The 19,272-nt window shown below is 42.4% G+C and overlaps 1 protein-coding gene across 10 annotated transcripts in view; it reads left to right on the top strand.

Annotated features, from left to right (window-relative positions):
- The window catches only part of Sh3kbp1 (SH3 domain containing kinase binding protein 1), a 344,717-nt gene that overhangs the window by 246,805 nt on the left and 78,640 nt on the right, over positions 1-19,272 (top strand). For all 10 annotated transcript variants that reach the window (XM_028873246.2, XM_028873244.2, XM_028873247.2 and 7 more), the window contains one exon: positions 6,537-6,631. In XM_028873246.2, coding sequence (XP_028729079.1) covers positions 6,537-6,631 — 95 coding nt within the window. The remainder of the gene's footprint in view (positions 1-6,536; positions 6,632-19,272) is intronic.

The following is a 19,272-nucleotide window of genomic DNA, read 5'->3' as shown; positions in this document are numbered from 1 at the left end:
GTATATTATAGGCCCAGGCTCCAGAACTGGTTGGCAGTATCTTTTGCATGGTGATAGGTCAGAAAATATTTGAATTGAAATACAGAACAAGATACAGTAAAACTAATGTCACACTCTTGAAAATAGTGATTTTATGTGTGTGTGTATATACATATATATATTTATTTTTGAACAAGTATCATAAAACCATTGACACCCAAACCAATGTATTTTTATTTTATGAAACAGCTCAATTAAATGGCTAAAGTGCTTCATAAGTAAAGATAAATTCTTATTTTAAAATGTATCATGATAAGGGCTGGAGAGTTGACTCAGCAGATAAGAGCAATGGCTACTCTTCAGAGGACCTGGATTCAATTCCCAGCGCCCACATGGCAGCTCACAACTGCCTGTAACTCCTGTTCAAGGGAATCCGACACCCTCCCACAGGCATACATGCAGGCAAAACACTAATGTACATTAAATAAAAATAAATACATTTTAAATACATCATGATAAAGTATGAGTCTACTGGCTGCCCTATTTGCTTAGAAGTGGTTGTGACTGGAGTGTTGAAATGTCATTGCTGGAAAGAGCATAGGTCTAACCCAGTATGTTAATGGATGTCCTCAAGACATCAATGATATATTTTTGAGGTCCTAAGTAGGAGCTGGAACAGCTCAATTCTCTAATGAGAGCAGAGCTGTTTCAAGTTGTTTAAACATTGAGATTTGGAATGTATTTAAATGTGCTAAAGATGTTCTGCTAAAGTTAACTAAACTAACCTTTCCCCTTCTTTGCTGGCCCCTGATTTTACATCCGATGGCCCTATGTTCATCCACAGCCACGGTGTGACTGCCTAGGGTCATGAACTCCGCAAAATGCTGGATGGAGCCCAGTTCCAAGTGTCCTGAGTTCTGACCCAGAATCTTCTGCTTTCGGTCCCTTGAGTGTTATACCACTTCTTAAATGTCACTGAAGCAAGGATCATCAAGAAATACACTAGAACTCTGTGTCAGTTCTGGGGATGCACATAGTGGCAAGTCACATAGCAGCAGCTTACTCGGGGGAAAGATATAGTTGTAGGCAGTAGCTACAGCTCCAGTTATTCCTTGTTTTAATCTAGAAGTAATGCTTTCAAGATAATTCTGTGTCTAACACCTCTTACTATCAAACAGCAATAGCTGCACAGTACAAGTGTCCTAAAACTAGATTATGACAAGATTCACATAAGTGTGGAAATATTTAAGCACATTAAATTATACAGTTGAAATGAGTGTATTTTTTCTTTTATTTAATTTTTATGCAATATATTTTGATCATATTCTTTCCCATCTCCCAACTCCTCCCAGGTCGTCCCCACCTCCCTACCCACCCAACTTCATGTTCTTACTCTCCTCAAAACCATGGAGTCTGTTTTGTGTTGCAAACTACTCTTGGACATGTGACCTGCCCTGGAATGTGGTTGATATACCCAGGGCTATGTCATTGGAGAAAGCTGATTTTCCCATTGCTAGGGGGTATCATTTGCAAATAGCTTCTTGGTTAGAGGTGGGACCCTGTGTCCACTTCCCCCTCTCAGTCTGGGACCCTGTTTGTCTTGAACCTGTGAAAGTCCTATACTTGCTACCATAGTCTCTGTGAGTTTATAGGTGTATCAGTCTTGTTGTGTCTGTAAAATATTGTTTCCTTGGCCTCATCCATTGTCTCAGGCTCTTACAGTTTTTCTGCCTCTTCTTCTGCATAGATCCCTGCACCTTGCGGGGAGGGGTTTGATAAAAACATCCCATTTAAGACCGAGTGCTCCAAACTCTCTTGTTCTCTGTGCATTGCCTAGCTTGTGTGTTCCTAATTAATAATCATCTACTGTGGCCAGGGTGGTAGTGGTGCATACCTTTAATTGCAGCGCTTGGGAGGCAGAGGCAGGGGGATGTCTGTGAGTTCAGGGCCAGCCTGGTCTACAGAGTGAGATCCAGGACAGCCCAGGCTGTTACATAAAGAAAGCTTGTCTCGAAAAACAAAACAAAATAAAAATTTACTGCAGGAAAAGGCTTCTCTGATGAAGGCCAAGTGAGACATTGATATATGGGTATACCTGTATGTCATTAGGAGGTCATTTTAGATACAAAGTATTTGGTTTTCCCCTAGACCCCATGACCTATCTAGTTTTGTGTTCTTGGTCACTTTAGCAGTATCATGTATGGTTACATCTCATGGAGTGGGTCTTAAATCCAGTGGTGGATTAGTCCCATAACATTTGTGCCACTACCGAATCAGTATATTTTGCAGGAAGTCTCGGGTATTAGGTCACAGGTTTTGTAGCTGGACAATATTGATGATTATTTTTCTCCACTGGTAGAATACAAGGAACCTTCCAGGAGCATGAACTCTAGTCAGTAAGGATAGAGCTTCTAGTTGGGCACCAGCTCAATAGAATAAGTAAGTGGTGTTCTCCCAGTAGACCCTTCCCTTCGGGTTGTGGAGAGCAATCAATGGCCATGGCAATAGCCTGTGATGTTTGGAGGGGGACATGGTAGGGACCCTTTGACCAATGATTCAGCCAGATGTAATCCAGTCCTGGCACGGGAAGTTTAACTTGGTGGCATGAAATGTCTGGATGGGGCAGTGTCGCCCCGTTAAGTTTTCTTCATATATATGTACAATTGAGGAAGCATGTATAGTAGTAGGCTTCCATATGATCTTTCAAATGGCCATTAGAGTTAGTTCTTCCTCCTCATAGTCCTTCCTTTACCCCTACTCTCTCTATTTAATCCTCCTATTCTAGTTTCTCCTTTATCTTTATAATGCTATCCTCTATTTCCCCTCCTTCAAACTTAGACTTACTAAAACCTGTTTTTTTTCCTTTTTTATTTTTTTTATTCATTTTACATACCAACCACAGATTCTTCCTCTCATCCCTTCTCCCACTCTCCCTCCTCCCCACCTTCTTCCCTCCTCCAACAGGGTAAGTTCTCCCATGGGGGGACAGCTAAGCCTGGTACATTCAGTTAAGGCAGGACCAAGCCCCTCCCTGCTGCCTCAAGGGTGAGCAAGGTGCCCAACCATAGGTAATGGGTTCCAGAAAGCGAGCTCATGAACCAGGGATAGATCCTGATCTCACTGCCAGGGGCCCCTCAAACAGACCCAGCTACACAACTGTCTCCTATATGCAGGGGATCTAGTCCGGTCCATTGCTGGTTCCACAGCTGTCGGTCTCAAGTTCATGAGTTCATATGAGCTTGGTTTAGTTGTCTCTGTAGGTTTCCCCACCATGATCTTGACCCCCTCTTGCTCATATAATCCCTCCTCTCTCTCTTCGACTGGACTCCCAGAGCTCAGCCTGGTGCATGGTTGTGGATCTCTGTATCTGCTTCCATCAGTTACTGGATGAAGGCTCTATGGTGACAGGGTATTCACCAATCTGCTTACCAGTGTAGGCCAGTTCAGGCCTACTATTGCTAGTAGTCTAATCTGGGGTCATCCTTGTGGATTCCTGGGGACTTCCCTAGCACCAGGTTTCTCCCTTACCCCATGATATCTCTCTCTATCAGGATATCTCTTCCTTCTCTGTCCCTCCCCCAGCTTGACCATACCATTCCCTCATGTTCTCATCTCCCATCCACTCCCCTCTCTTGCCTTCCCTCACCCCTAGTTTACTCATGGGGATCTCCTCTATAAAACCTGTTCTTGGTTTTGTTTTTAATGTAGAGGCGCATGCCCTTCTTAGTTTACAGGAAACTTGTAAGTACAAGATAAAATATCCCTATGAAATAATTGAAAAGCACACATGCTCACTCTTAGCAATATTTCCATTATGGTGATTATAGTGAACTCCATGGCGTACTTCTATAGGCTGTGCCCTGAAATAGGAAGGTGAGAGATGAAGAGAAAGGAAATGACATAGGAAGAGGCTTTTTTTGTAGGGAGTGTTGGTACGAATATGTTGAGATGATAACTTGTACCAAGTTTCTTCATGTTAGTATGCTTCTGTTTTGAGTTAACACTTACCTACTGGATCACAAAACAGTGGAAAACAATTGATTTGCTAAGCTTCAGAGCAAGAGGTTCCAAGAAAACGGCCCTCTGAAGCTGGTGAATTTGAAAGGTAGCTCATCACTGTCAGGACTCTGGATCAAATTCTTGACTTTTCTCGTACTGTTCAAATATGATTACAACAGTGCCAAACATTGTCTTGTCTTCCAGCAATGATTAAAAAACCACAGTGGTGGAAGCCTCAAGGTAGGTAGATTGGGCCCAGCGGTAGAGTGTTCAGCTAGCATACCCAGGCCCTGTGTTCCACCCCTAGCACTGCAAACAAAATGACCAAAGGCAGGCAACTGTTTGCCTTCCATCTCTAGGGAACAAAATCTAACAATGCCATCTCTAAATGATTGCTTTTTTCCGATTTCATTGACTGGAAGATTGCATCTTACCCCTAAACAAATCATCAGCAAAGGGGAATAAGGTAACATTATCTGTTTATGGCCATGCCACCCTGAACATGCCTGATCTCAGAAGCTGAGCAGGGTTGGTACTGGTTAGTTCCTGAATGGAAGATTAACATTTCTTTCCTGGACAGAATATACCTGAGCAAATGAGATTTCTGCGAAGTAGGAATGGGATTGGAAATGGCTGCTGGGAAGTTAATCCACAGTGGTTGATCATGTTTTATTAACCTTTTCACTGAAAGACAGAGAAGTATGACATGCTCTCTCTTTCTTTGTTGGTCACGAGTAACTGATAATCTTTCCAAAAAAATGTCTCTGATTCCCATACAAAGAGTTATGTGTAAAGCTGGGACTCTGTAGGACAGTTCTTCAATAATACCGTGTGTTCATGTTTGAAGTCTTGAGGTCGGAAAGTCATATTTCACTAGCAGAGTCAATTGGAAAAGTGATGAAGAACTGTCATTATCCAATTTAAAGATGTTTAACTTTTTCCCTCCCTTTAGTACATCTAACCAGTTTGGACTTCCCCAAGTTTTGCTATTTCTAATTAAAGGGAGATGGCACATGGATGATTCTCTAAATTTGGGAGTATGGTCTCAATGGGATTTAGAACAGGTGCCTCTCAGCAGAGGTTAATGAGCAAAAGCCATGAGAAAGCCCAGAGAACCTAAGAATGAAGGTTTGTACCATGCAGATGGGAGATAGAACTGCTATCTTCAAGCCACTGGACAGAAACCAAGAACATCTGCACAGAAGTAAAGCGATTCCCTCTCCCCACCTTTCCCCCTTGCCATATCAACCCTAGAGCACACTGTGTCTTATTATGGATCATTGGACTGCCTTTATTTTATTTGTCACTCTCTTTAATTGATGGGATGCTCACCAACATAAACAATGCATTTCACTGATACAAAGTATACTAGGGACAATGTAATTGACACTCAGGCATATATGTAAGTTATGATGTAGCTGCAGAAAGTAGCCTTAGGAAATACCTAATGATAGTCAAAGCTGTGAGATTTGGACTATGCTGGAGAATATAATAAATGTCTGATCTAGAAAATACTAAGTTCTTTGAGTTTTTCTTTCCACCTTCTGCCCTGAGTCATGAAAGCCTGTTTTGCCAAGTCTGTATTTCCCAAATCTCTTAAAAAGGATTTCACTGTCTTCTTACCTGGTGCTTTTTTTTCCCTGTTTTTTGAGATGGGGTTTCTCTGTGTAGCTTTGTGCCTTTCCTGGAACTCACTTTGTAGACCAGGCTGGCCTCGAACTCACAGAGATCCGCCTGCCTCTGCCTCCCTGAGTGCTGGGATTAAAGGCATGCACCACCACTGCCTGGCTTACCTGGTACTTTTTGATAGAGCTAACTTCACATCAGATATAGTTTCAAAGCATAAAACTCTGTACATACGTGAATTGAATTTGAATGGCCAAAGTATTTTTTTTCCTCTTCTGTGAGGACTGTATATTTCCTTGCTCATAAATAGTCCCATCAAAAATAAGCAGGTTTTTATAAAGAGACCATGAGGTATACATGAATAAGTTCACCCATCCTACAGAGAGCTCCACAAAAAATGTTTTGGCAGTATTTGTTGGTTGCTTGTAGTTGATTTTTTTAAACATGCAAATGCATCGGTGTTTATCTCTTAATACATAGTGTAATGTGGTAATTTTTCATTGTTTTATTTGCTGTGTTGGCTTTATAACAGATATAAAGACCCCCTTTTCTGATTTTATAATATATGCAATAAGGCAATGAGGAAAATTCAGGTCTGCCTATGTTTATTCTTTCAGAAAATATCAGATGGTACACATCTGCTTTCTCAAGATGAAGGACACCATGTGGCCTTTCTACCTGAGAAAAGCAAATCAACCCGTGGCATTCATGATGTTCTGTGATTCGTGAGGGTAAAATGCAGAGATAAATATGCATGAGCCCACCATAAGCACTCTTAGGTAGTTTTCGGAGGGTAATCCGTTCTTTATGCAGCTGTACTATCCTGTTAAGCATACCTTTTTCTTGAGCTTAATGTGGCAGGGAACACCTTCATCTGGGTCAGCTCATTAGATGAAGTGCCTTAAAGGGTGTGTTTTCTTTTTTTCTTACAGCCAAGGATTACTGCAAAGTAATATTTCCATATGAGGCACAGAATGATGACGAATTGACAATCAAGGAAGGAGATATAGTGACTCTCATCAATAAGGTAAACAAAGATGCTCTCCTGCCTTCTAAGTTGTAAAGTGCTTTGTCGGATCTAGAGACTATAAAGCTTTCATTTTAGCTGTTTGGTTTTGTTTTGAGACAGGGCCTTGTTAGAGAGCCCAAGCTGGGTTTGAACTCCCAAGTGCTGGGATCACAGACACATACCACCATGCCTGGCTTGTTTTAGCCCTTGAAATACTGTTTTATGATCTTGAAGTTGTGAGAAAAATTCGCATCTTTCTTTTTGTTCAGGCTCGCCTAGAAAACAAACCCACTTGAGAATCCAATAGCTGTGTACCTCAGGGCAGCTGCAGAAGACTCTATCCTGAAAGGAATAACCCAGAAGGCAGCCTACTTAGCTGTGGGTTCCACCCTCTACACAGGCCAGGCTGCAAGCCCCGTGTCACCAGGGACCCAAGGGGTGTGTGTGTGCCTCTTAAAAGGCTGGTCATGCTTCACAGGCAGCAAAACCTTAAAGAATGTTTGCTATTCAGATCAAAGACAGGGAGAGCGCCTCAGAGAATTTTGCTTGTCTTGTTTGGCTATAAAGGTTGGATTATTTTATTATCATTACAGCCAGTGCCCTGTAGAAACCTGGAGAGCTATAAAATCTTTGGGAAGCAAAGCAGTTTGCTAAGGTCCTGACCACACACAGTTTCTCCTTTCAGGCAATGCCACTCACCACACTGGTAGCTAAAAGTCATATTAGTCAAGTGGTTCCTAGAACAGTGTTTTTCTCTGAAGTACAGGGATTTTATGATGGTTGAGTGCAATGAGAAGCCAGGTAATCTTCAAGATGTAGAAAGTAGTTTTCTTTTTGTATCAGGGTGAGTGGCTGAAAGCATGTTATTTTCTACATGCTGGGATGACTTAGAGCTCACCACAGTCACCTGAGCTCTTATGGGACAGGGAAGCTTTGTCTGTCTAAAAGATGCATGATGCAGGTGGATAGGAAGGGGAGCAAGCAATTTGGGTTGGGGAAATCCCTGTGGCTGTTACCAAGAGAGAGGGGAGTGCTATGGCATAGCCTATTTCTACCTCTAGATGCCTAGTGCTCCAGATGTTAAATAGCTTACCAGCCATCTAGTGATTATTGAGGGTTTTTTTTTTATTATTTTTAGGGAGAATGTTGACCCTCTTGTGGACTCAGTGCATGTAGCATGCAGAACAACACTGCAGCTGTGCAAACACCTTTCTAGAATAGTAAATGATTCCCTCTTCTAAGAACTCGCCCATCCTTGCACTGTGAACCATTTTCCCCTAACTTAGTTCAGGGTAACTCCATGGCTGTTGAATGTGTCAGGAGGAAAGAAGAGGAGGGGAACAATGGTCTCCTTGCTCCTTTCTGCAGGAGGCAGTTCCCTTTTCTTCCTACCCCTCCCCTCCTCCGAAGGAGGCAGCTCTCTTCTGCAGAGTGCATTTCCTACTTTGAATCAGACCTGTAACCAAACAAGTGGGATAAGCAAGTTGTTAAATGGGTGTGAAGCATAATGCAAATACTTTAATAATTAGCACTGATAATTGGTTTTAGTCACGCAGGGAAAAGAATAGAACACTTTCCCCCTACACTGACAAAGAATCAGGGAATTAACTAACTGCCATCCTTTGTAGGGGGATGCACTCACTGTCTTTATTTCTGTTTTATTTCTAGAGGGAGGGGAAGCCTCTTTTTAATTGAAACCCCAGTGTGTTAAGAACATTTATGAAGGTTTGATAAAAGGAAATACCACCATGGTTTCTCTTTTACCTGAAGATGGCAATTCCATTAAGACCCCATCCTCCAGTCCTTGCCACTTGAATGCATTCCGTGCAAGATAAAAACACACTTGTTTCTTGGTTTTTGTCCTGTATGTTGCAGCCTAGGATCAGTCTCGTGAAAGGAGTCTGATTTAGGGAAGGGAGAACTTGGTCTGAAAAGCAACCTCTACCAGTCCCAGCCATTCAGTAGGTACCCATGAACAGAAGAATGTGACAGGCTCCTTTCAAGAGTGTCTTCTGAGGGCTGCACCCCATTTCTCTGGTTTCAAATGTTAATACACTTGGAAGTAATTTTCTAATATAATGTGATGCTGCCATTTCTCCTATACACATTTGTTCCCTAGGCCGAGAATACACACACTGTTTAAACAATTGGTCCCCAATTCCACCCCCGCCCCCCACAAGCTCCCTTCTCACTCAACTTCCTGAGCATGCAAGTGAGCCCAGGCTTGCTTTATTGGCCTGATGAACAGTCTGTGCCGCCTCCTCCTCAGTTGAGGTGGTGAAGAATGGGGGTGCTTTCTCCAGATCCATCGACCCAACTGCTCCATCCTTAGCATGCCAGCATCTTCTTTTTGACACCCCGTAACAATGTTTCATTTGTGACTCCCATGTACCAACTGAAGTCTTCAATGGCTTTTCTTTCTTTTGTGGTAAAATCTAGTCTGGGGATATGCTCCTTCTTCCCTCGACATTTTGGCTTTGGAACATGTAACTTTTCTGAGAGACCTACCATATGTCCCCATCTTACTCCTATGTCCTCATGGGACTGACCTTGAGAATGTACATACCTGTAGGGATGCTCTCTGGCTATGCACTTAAGTTTTTGTCTTTAAAAAAGCATATTTATTTATTTAGTGTGTGTATGTATGTATGTATGTATGCGTGTATGTGTTGTGTTCTTGATAGCTAATATCAAAAGCAGTCTTAACTTACACTGCTTAAGTATATTATGAGTTTTTTGTTTGACCAAAATCACTTGTGCTCTATCATCTTGTTTGTATTATTATTTTATATGATCTACTGAGAAAGCAGTATCCTCTTACTATCCTCTACTGATACGGATTTCATATTTATTGTCATAAAATTTCTGCCAACTTTGACCTTGAAAGTAGCATGATAAAATAATGAGTCGTGTAGGCTTCCAGCTCAGAGAAACCATGGTTTGAGTTCCAGCATCACAGTTCCTGGTTATGTATCTTTGGGCATGTGGCCTGACCTCTCTGAGCCTCGGTGTCCTCAGCCATTAAGCAAGGGCCATAAAGCTGACGTCACAGCCTACTGGGACTATTTGTTAAGACATTGCATGAGGCATGTCTTACAGGAGTGAATCTGCCTGTGGTAGCCATAATCCTAGCTATTGTCAACTTCAGTTCTGGCTTTTTCTTCTTAAACTTGAGCAAAAGGAATTGTAAGCTCTGGGCCTTGTCCCCATTTGCTGTTAGGGATGAATACTAAAATATTAAGTAGGTAAAGCTGGTTTTAAAAATCCACCTGCAATAGTTAAGAATTCAGTGGGTGAAGTTTTAGCAAGACTTTAGAAAGAAAATATGCCACTATTTTTTTTTGTCTGCTGAAAGTGGGAAAAAATGGAGTCTGAGCCTGTAAAATCTCTGCTGACATTATGAAAATTCTTACCTCTTCTTAAGTTGATGAGTCACCCAGAAATTCATTTAGATGATTAGACGCTATCCTAAAATGAAGAGTTTCCTCACCACTGGTTAACTATGCATTTTGATGTGCCTGTACCTGTTTCTTGTACATATGAGTTGAGGTAGAAGATCTGTGGGGCCGTTATTACATTTCAGCTATATTTGCTACGTGAGTCCCCGCTGTCCTCACATGCGGTGGGCGTTTCCTTTTGCTGTCAGCTGAGGCGATTTCCTTTGCCCTGATTTCTGTGCCGTGGCAGGAGTCACAGAGCAGGCACTGGCCTCCTTTTTCAGCTCGAGATTGTCATTTGCGTGGCTTTCTAGAAAATGAGTCAGACTCCTTTAGTGGGTGTCTGCGAGCCCTCTGTGGGTCCTGAAATAAGACGCAAAGACCTGAACTATTTGTGTGTCCCTGGAAACGAGGATGAGATGTGGCAACCCGATTTGTTTTTATTTAGAAAGAAGGCTTGTGGATTTGGGGACATTTCAACTTGTGCAGAGCACACCTGTGTTTAGGTTGTTATTTCTAGTCTCTTAAAAATAGCTCCCATGTCTGTACTTCTGCCGCCTCCATCCCACTTTTCCGATTGACGTTCAGAGTGTGTGCAGGAAGGGTTTGAAGCCTCTGGGTGTGGTTTCTGCCTGCTTTTCCTTTTTGATTTATTTAGAGAAAGGGTCTCACATAGCACCAGCTAGCCTTACACTCACTACGCAGCTGAGGCTGGCCTGGAATGCCTGAGTGCTGGGGTTACAGGCATGGGCCACAACACCTAGCCCTGGGTTTCTAGTGTCAAAGTTCCCTGGAGAAGGGCTAAGAGCAGCTTTGGAGAAAGTTCATGGCTCCACAGTGAGGGCAGCTCCTACTGGAGCGGGTGCTTGCTGTGACTAGCACCCACTAAGGGCAGAGTAAACCCAGCTGGGAAAGTGAGCCTATCCTCACAGTGCTGCCCCTCCCTGAACACAGGAAGAAGGCTTTCTTTCCTCCTGACCCCTTAGCAAATGATGCTCAGAAAACAACTTTCGTGGCTAGCCTGTTCCCCTGCCATGCAGTCTTCATTGTTAGAAACCTGATGTTAAAACCATGAAAGTCAGTGTTTAGGAATAGAATACTGTTGGCCGGAGTGGTGGGGATGGCAGGGAGGGGCTAGCTAGATGACGTGAGGTACTATCGATGGTCATGGAAGAAAGCTGGTGGATGGCCTCTAAAGAGGGAGGGAGACCCCTGGAACTGCAGAAAGGTAGTTCCTGGCACTCCTACCTGCAGGAGTATGGCAGTGCTGTCTTGAATCATAAGGATTATCTTCTGATGCACACTGGCAACAGTTTTAATTTGTACACTGTCTTCTTCCCTTTACAATCCTCACTCCTTCCTTCCTTCACTGAAATACATTTGTGATGTGCCAGGAACAGGTGATAGGATTACAAAGGTGAACACAAGTTCCAAACTTGGAGGTTTGTTTTTTCCTACTTCCAAATATTTGGAGCTAGACATGCCATGGGGATGGAGTCAGAATTAAATACTAACCCACCCAGCTTCTTTCACTGCTATTTTGGCATGTCTCCGTGTCTCTCTTCTTTCTCAGGCAACGCTTGCTTGAACATTTATTACTCACGAGATGTGCCAGCAGGGCCACTGCCTCCCAATGCAGCATTTCAGGCAGCCATTAGCAAAATTCTCGACACCTCAATACCATTCCTTTCTCCTCAGGGGTCTATCCAAAGCTCAGCATCTTGCCTCATCCTCAGAGTGGGCATGGGAGTCACATACGACCACAAGTGTTCTTTCCTGATCACAGAAGAGGAGCAGAGACCCAGAGCATAGAAATATTAGGACAGGCATGTCTTCTGACTTCCCATTGAATGCTCTTGGGATGTGGGGGCCAGACAGGGTGGCAACTCTGGACAGAGTTCATTTCCTGTGAGACCGTCAGATGTGTCTGGTAGGTACAGCTCAACTAGTCCCAGGGATGACTATTATCCACTCATTGAGAGTAATCCAGAGTTGCTTGATATCCAGCGCTAGCATCTGGAGTGTCCTTTTTAATTAATGATATTATTGTGGGAGCCCATTTTCAGGTTCCTCGTGGCTTTACCCAGCAGGTCCACATAGAGAGGATGATTAGGACCATGGGCCTGAGTGCAGGTGTCTGAGATGGTCTGCACTTGGCTGTGCTGGGGGGAGGTCTTTTGCTCCACTCCTTGGCGTCTCTATAAAAACCCTGGGCCAGAGACAGTCGGGGCCCATTGGGATAGGTTCCAGGCCCTGTCAAGGCTATCCTTTATTTTCTATATGTTTATCTCCACAATCTAAATCCTTCTATCTAATATTTCCTGCTGCTCGCACTCAAGAAAACTCTGGGGAGCTGTGGGGTTGGTGAGTAAACGCCCCGCATATTATTACTACCAAGAATTTGTTTCTGACCTATTAGAATCTATCACTTTCCATCTAGCCGGTCAACAGGAAAGGATGTGCAGCCAGGACTAATGTCACTTATTTTAAAAAAATATTAATTTTATTCATTCTTTGAGAGTTTAATACAATGTGTTTTAATCATATTCACCCCCTCAGCTCTTCAATTCACACCCCACCCAAGTGTATGTCATTAAAAAACATAAACCCTCAAGATTTTGTGTTGCCTGAATATTCTTGGATATATGGCCTTTTACTAGAGAGGCAAAGCAGGAACTACACTCCCAGAGAAAATTCTCTTCCTCTCTAGTAGCTGACAATTGCCAGTAGTCCCATGGCTTGGGGTGGGATTGTGCATGAGCCATGTCTCTCCTTGCTGGGATTTAGTCTGGCGTGTGCTTGCACGGGTTTGTCCATGCGTGGATTCCTGTGGGTTCCTGTGCAACTGCCATGCTGTGTCCAAAAGATAATGTTTCCCTTGAGTCATTCACCACCTCAGGCTTTTGCACTCTTTCCTCCCCCTCTTCCACAAAGATCTCTGAACCTTGGGAGGGGGCTTGTGGTATGTGCTTCCCCTTAGGGATCAATAACACCAAAGACCTTTTGAAGAAGACATATAGAAACTTAGTAGTATAGAAGCTTCTAAAATACACATACGCACACGCCTGTTACTATAGAAGCTTCTAAAATATACACACAAACACATACCTATTACTATAAAAAACTTCTAAAACACACATACACGGGGGGGGGGGGGCGGCGCGAGTGAGAGAGAGTTGAGGTATCTTATAACAGTATACCAATGCCCTCACTAGCTATCAGAGGCTAACAAAAAGTCCAGTGCTAGGTATGAGTTATCATGTTTTTAACGACAGGGGTCTCACATAGCCTAGGCTGACATCGAACTCATTATGTACACAGACAAAGTTGCCCTCGGTGCTCCTGCTACTACCTCTCAAGTGCTGGGATTACAAGCAGATTACACTACACTTGGTTCACATGGAACTGGGGATGAAACCCAGGGCCTTGTGGATGGATGCTCTGCAAGCACTCTATTAACTGTGCCACATCCTGAGTCCCTGATGTCAACTAGTTCTGTGTATGAAGCACACCCTCCATTTGCTTTCTTCCCATATGGAGTGGATTTGGATGGTATCTTTTCTTCTAGGTCTAGGGATTGCTTAGCTCCCTGTTTACTGTTACTATTACAAAAAAAAAGAGAGAGAGAGCGCGAAAGAAAGAAAGGAAGGAAGGAAGGAAGGAAGGAAGGAAGGAAGGAAGGAAGAAAGAAAGAAAGAAAGGAAGGAAGGAAGGAAGGAAGGAAGAAAGAAAGAAAGGAAGGAAGGAAGGAAGGAAGGAAGGAAGAAGGAAGGAAGGAAGGAAGGAAGGAAGGAAAGAAAGAAAGAAAGAAAGAAAGAAAGAAAGAAAGAAAGAAAGAAAGAAAGAAAGAAAGAAAGAGAAGGAAAGGCTGGAGCCTTCATCTCCTTTCCAAGTCCTTCAATGATTACGTGTTCTAAGGTTTTAATGGCTAGTTTTCCCTTCCTCTGCTCTTCTTCATTAATTCATTAACAGAAATGTCTATGTATGGGAAAGATGCTTTCAGGCCTCCTTGCTTCCTACAAGAAGTGAGATTGCTTCCACAAATACAAGTATTCTTGGGGATCTCAGGGAAAGATCTTAGCTTGATATAGAAAAGCCACTCAACTAAATAGATTGCTGGCCTCGACCCTTTCTCTCAGAATTGCTGAAGCTTTTAGCGGCGCTAAAATGCTAGGATTAAAGGAGGTTCCACGGGTGAGAAGTAAATTAGCAGGTGTCACCCTAAAGATGATGATGTGCTGACAGCCCCATTTGAAGGACATGTTTTATGAGTGAACGAGGACGCTAAGCACAGGTCTGGGATCATCTGAGTTTGCACACATTTGAAAAATATCAGTGTCCAGCAAATACTCATTTATATCATAGAATGTCTGGGATCATCTGAGTTTGCACACATTTGAAAAATATCAGTGTCCAGCAAATACTCATTTATATCATAGAATGTTTTTTCTTACATATGGCCCATCTTGTTAGACTAGGTATGTCCTTATTTGAGACAAAAGTCACAATGTATATATTCTTCAGAGCATTAGAAAGCCAAAGGAATATTGCTTGTTGCTGTCTTCCTCTTAAAAGTGGGTAGGATACTGGGATGGATAAGAAGAATCATGATTCCTTAAATGCATTGGATAGAAATTGTTCCTCACTGTGCCTGACATGGCTTTTCAGATTCAGGATTTTAACTGAGATGAAAATGTAAGGCTTGAGGAGGGAGAGGTCTTCCTTTTGGTTTACTAATAGCCAGGAACAGTCCTACCCAAAATTGAGGTGGCTCTTAATATGGTTCCTTCCTTTGTAGATGAGTTTATGAATGGCACAAATTCCCAGGTTCATATGCCTTTACTAATTAGATGAAACTGTTTAAAGGGACCCTCTAATTATTTGTTCAATCTGATTGTCATACTCCTAAGCACTTATCTTAAGTTGCAGGACATCAGCAATCCTTGCAACACCATCCTGAAACACTGCTTCTAGTTTCTATTTATGTTTTTAAATTTATTTCTATTATTGTATATGTTCATATGAGTGTATTGGGTTTGTGTGTGTGTGTGTGTGTGTGTGTGTGTGTGTGCGCGCACACACACACACACACACACACACACACACACTTGCATTCACCCATGGAGAGTAGAAAAGGGTGGTATTCGAGCCTCTGGAGCTGGAGTCACAGGTCCTTGTGAGCTGCCTGATTTGGTGCTGGGAACTGAACTCCAGTCCTCTGCTAGAGTCAGAAGCACTCTTAACTACCTAGGCACCTCTCTAGCCCAGGCTACAATTATTCTCATCATTTTTTTAGTTTAAAATTACATTTATTTATTACTTGCACATGGGGGACATGGGTCTGCCTCAGCTTGAGTGTGGAAGTCAGGAGTTGGTTCTTTCCTTCTACCATGTGGGTCCCAAGAATCAAACCGAGGTCATCAAACTTTGCAGCAAGTTCTTTACACACTGGACCCACTGAGCCAATTTGCTGGCCTTATCCCTACCATGTTCTACTAGCTACATACAACCTTGGGTACACTGCTCATCTCTCCTTGTCTCTGTTTCTATATCTGTGAATCATGGACAATAATAGCACCTACCTCCTGGTGTTGCAAAGAGGAAATAAATTGAAATGGGTGACGTGTTTTGATATATTCCTCAAAGTTCATGTGTTCAGAACTTAATTTCCAGCACAGTAATTGAGAGATAGGACTTTTAAAGATATGAGTGGAGTATGAGGGCCCTGCCTTAGGCTTATGTTAATGCCATTATTGTGGAAATGGGTTCATTATTGCTGGAGTAGATTCCTGATAAAAGGATGAGTTCAGGCTCCCCTCCCCTTTCTCTTGCCCATGCTTTTTTGCCTTTCCATCTTCTATCCTACGATAATGCTGTAAGATGCAGGCCTTTCAGCCTTTGGTGTCCCCTCGTATGCCTGTAAGAACTAAATCTGTTCTTTGTAATTTATCCAGTGTCAGACATTCTATTATAGCAGTACAAAACAGACGAACACAATAGGCAAAGCACTTAGAAAGCCTAGCCAATAGTAACTGCTAGATAAATGTTAGCAGCTATTATTTCCTGATGATAAATTGCTAAATGTAATGCTGCATCAGTGTATTTTGAGGGCATTTAAGTGATGTTTTGAAAGATGGTGCTAATTTAGTCTCCCCACAGGAGTGTGTGCGAATGTCTCCCAATCCTTGTAATCCTTGTCATTACCATTCTTTTTGTTCTCTGCTAATTTCTTTTAACCTCTGCTAATTTGGCACTCTAAAAATTATTACTGAGCTTGAAATCTTTGTGCATCATTTTCCAATTGATTTTTAGAAAATACCCTATGTGCATGCCATTAACCTGTCATTTTTTTCTATTACAAATATTTTTTCTTAGTTTATGACTCATGGAGATATTTAAGTAAAAAGCCATTAAAATAAATATCTTTTAGACTCACAATTTCCTCATTTTATAGTTAACTGTATGGTGAAGTAAAATTTATCATTTTAAAGAGAGTTTTACTTAAGGCTTTTATGCTGGAGCCCTAGGTGGAGAGAATAGCTGGCGATTAAATGCATTCCTTTTCTGCCTTCCTCAGGGCTTTCAGAGGTTCTATTTAAAGCTTCTACCCTTTTGGTATTTCTTCTATTGGCATTTAAAGAGCCCCTAGGATTCTCCATGGATTCTTACAAGGATCCTCCTGTCCTAGATGAGGGCTTGGCAAACTTCTGTAAAGGGCCAGAAATCAGGTATTTTTAGGCTTTGTGGGCCATACAGTCTCTTCAGCAACTGCTATTCTGACATTGTAGAGGGAAAGCAGCCATAGAGGTAAATGGGTGTGTTTGGTTGAGTTCCAATAAAACTTTATGAACATTTAAATTTGAATACTGTGTAATTTTCATATTCTTTGAAAATTTATTCTGCTTTAAAAAGCATTTTAAAATGTAAAAACTATTCTTAGATTTTGGCCCATAGACTGTACTTTGCTGACCTCTGGGACAGAATATCTGGAAGTAGAGCCACAAAAATCCAGCCAATTGTTGCATGTCTTAGCACTTCGGAGGCAGAGGCAGGCAGATCTCTGTGAGTTTGAGGACAGCCTGGTCGACAGAGAGTGAGTTCCAGGACAGCCAGGGATATATAGAGAAACCTTGTCTCAAAAACTGAAGAGAAAGAAAATCCAGCCAATTAACTTTCAATAGGAATGCAAAAACACTTTGAAGAGTTTAAATCTTGGGGGGGGGGGATATGACACTTGCCTCTAAGCCTCACAGCCAGTGTTTGATCCTTGGGACTCACATGGTGGAAGGAGAGAACCAACTCCTGAGAGTAGTCCTCTGACTGCCGGATTTGTGCAGTGGTGTGCTGTGTATATACACGAACACACACACACACACACACACACACACACACACACACACACCACATGCACACAGCTTTTTTTTTATAAGTTCAAATCTTTTCAAACAATGGTGTTGGCATGAGCAAAACATGAACTTTAATCTAAACCCAACATGCTATGCAAAATTTAACTCAAAATAGACCTGAACCTACATGTGAAATGTAAAACATAGTTATTCATGAAAGTATCAAAGGGGTGTTAGATAGTCTACACATAAAAAAACACTTTAACTGGATCTCAGCAAAATTGAACATGTTGGCTCTTCCAAGACATTGTTAAGTGAATATTGTTCGTGGGTCTGATTTTACTCCAGAGGCATCAGAGTCAAAATGCTCCCCTAGCTGCTGCCCAGTATAAATTACGCAAGTTTCAAGACCTTGGTGTTATCTTCCTGGGTCTCTTCCATTGCTCCCGCTCCTGTGCCCTGTCTCCCCCATTGTGGGTGGGATGTTACCATACTCCTCTGGTCTAGGGTAGACCCAACAGAGGGCCCACTGCACTGGCCCAGAGGCTAACTCAGCTAAGTGTAGATTAAAAGGCTGCACACAATTTTTTAGGCCAGCAAATAAGCTTTCCAAAAGAAAAAAGCTTTTTGTAAGAAATGTAGGTTGGTCCCAGCAGAGAATAGTAGCAAAAGGCAAGAATTTCCTACTGGCTACTGCAGCTGTCTTGGCAGTTCTTGACCTTCAGAATGAGCATGCCTGTACCCTTCCTCCTGTTCCTTCCCAGTTCTTGTCTGTACAGTGACTATAAACACCTCTTTCTGACTTACTGCCCTCTTTGCACGTCCTTGAGGTGGTAGAACAGCTAAGAAAATCTCAACACAAGGAAAGATGCTCTCGGGATGGCACTGGCTTTATCAATGTGGCAAAATGATTTTCTGCCACGTCCACTATCCTTTTAATGGAAGGAAGACTTGCAGAGGCCATGCATTTCTCTAAATAGAAATGAAAATGAAAACTCAGCACCAAGATGCACGTCCTTGAGAAGTAAACTGCACTTAGCTGTGTGTTGTGGATGAAGCAAAGGTGCCATTGGAAGGAGCTTTAAAGATTCACCATGCAGCAGTCACCTCAATGTAAATTACCAAGCAGATAGAAAATCAAGACTATCTATGAAAATGTACTGGTACAAGAGTTCAAATATTGGATTATGTTTAAATGAGTAGAGAGAAATGTGAAAGTGCCCCCTAAATGATTTTAATTTTCTGAATGACTTACTCACATGTTGTCATCTACAGTTTCTGTTGCTTTCCATGCTTCAAGTCAGATTACAAGGATATGGGAAAGACCTGTCTGTACATATCCTTTCCTTGTGAGCATTGGCTTTTGAAGTGGCTTTGTGGAGGAGAAGGTATTTTATTCTGTTATTCATAAGAAAGACTAAAACATTGGCCTGTTTTAGAAGAATTAAGATTATATGTTCCTCAGATGAAGTAAAAAAAAATTATGATATATTTGTTACTGTCAGGTCCCAAAGAAACCTGGGACAAGTCTTAGTCAGTGCCTGTGATTCCTGCCACCAATTCTCACTCCACCCTCTACTCTAAACCTCTCCAGCCCAGGGGCCAGGCTTCCATTCCCTTTCCCCAGCTTCTGATCTCTATGTACCTCAGCCATTTTTCTCTTCTCTTCCTCTCTTGTTCCCCACCCCCCCATGGCCCTGTCAGTCTAGACCCTTCCAAATGTCTCTGGCTGTTCTCTCCCTCATCTCTACAATAAACCAGTCTCCTCAACCACACCTAGGAGCCGTCATGTCCTTATTTTCATTCAGTTATGCTCCACCTATACAGCCAAGCCCTGACAACCCCAGGAGGTCCCCAGTAAGAGTGGTACCCCTGG

This window comes from Peromyscus leucopus, chromosome X, assembly GCF_004664715.2.
Source record: "Peromyscus leucopus breed LL Stock chromosome X, UCI_PerLeu_2.1, whole genome shotgun sequence".
Lineage (NCBI taxonomy): Eukaryota > Metazoa > Chordata > Mammalia > Rodentia > Cricetidae > Peromyscus > Peromyscus leucopus.
Note: the sequence above shows the minus strand (reverse complement) of the source record. Positions and strands in the feature narration are given on the sequence as shown.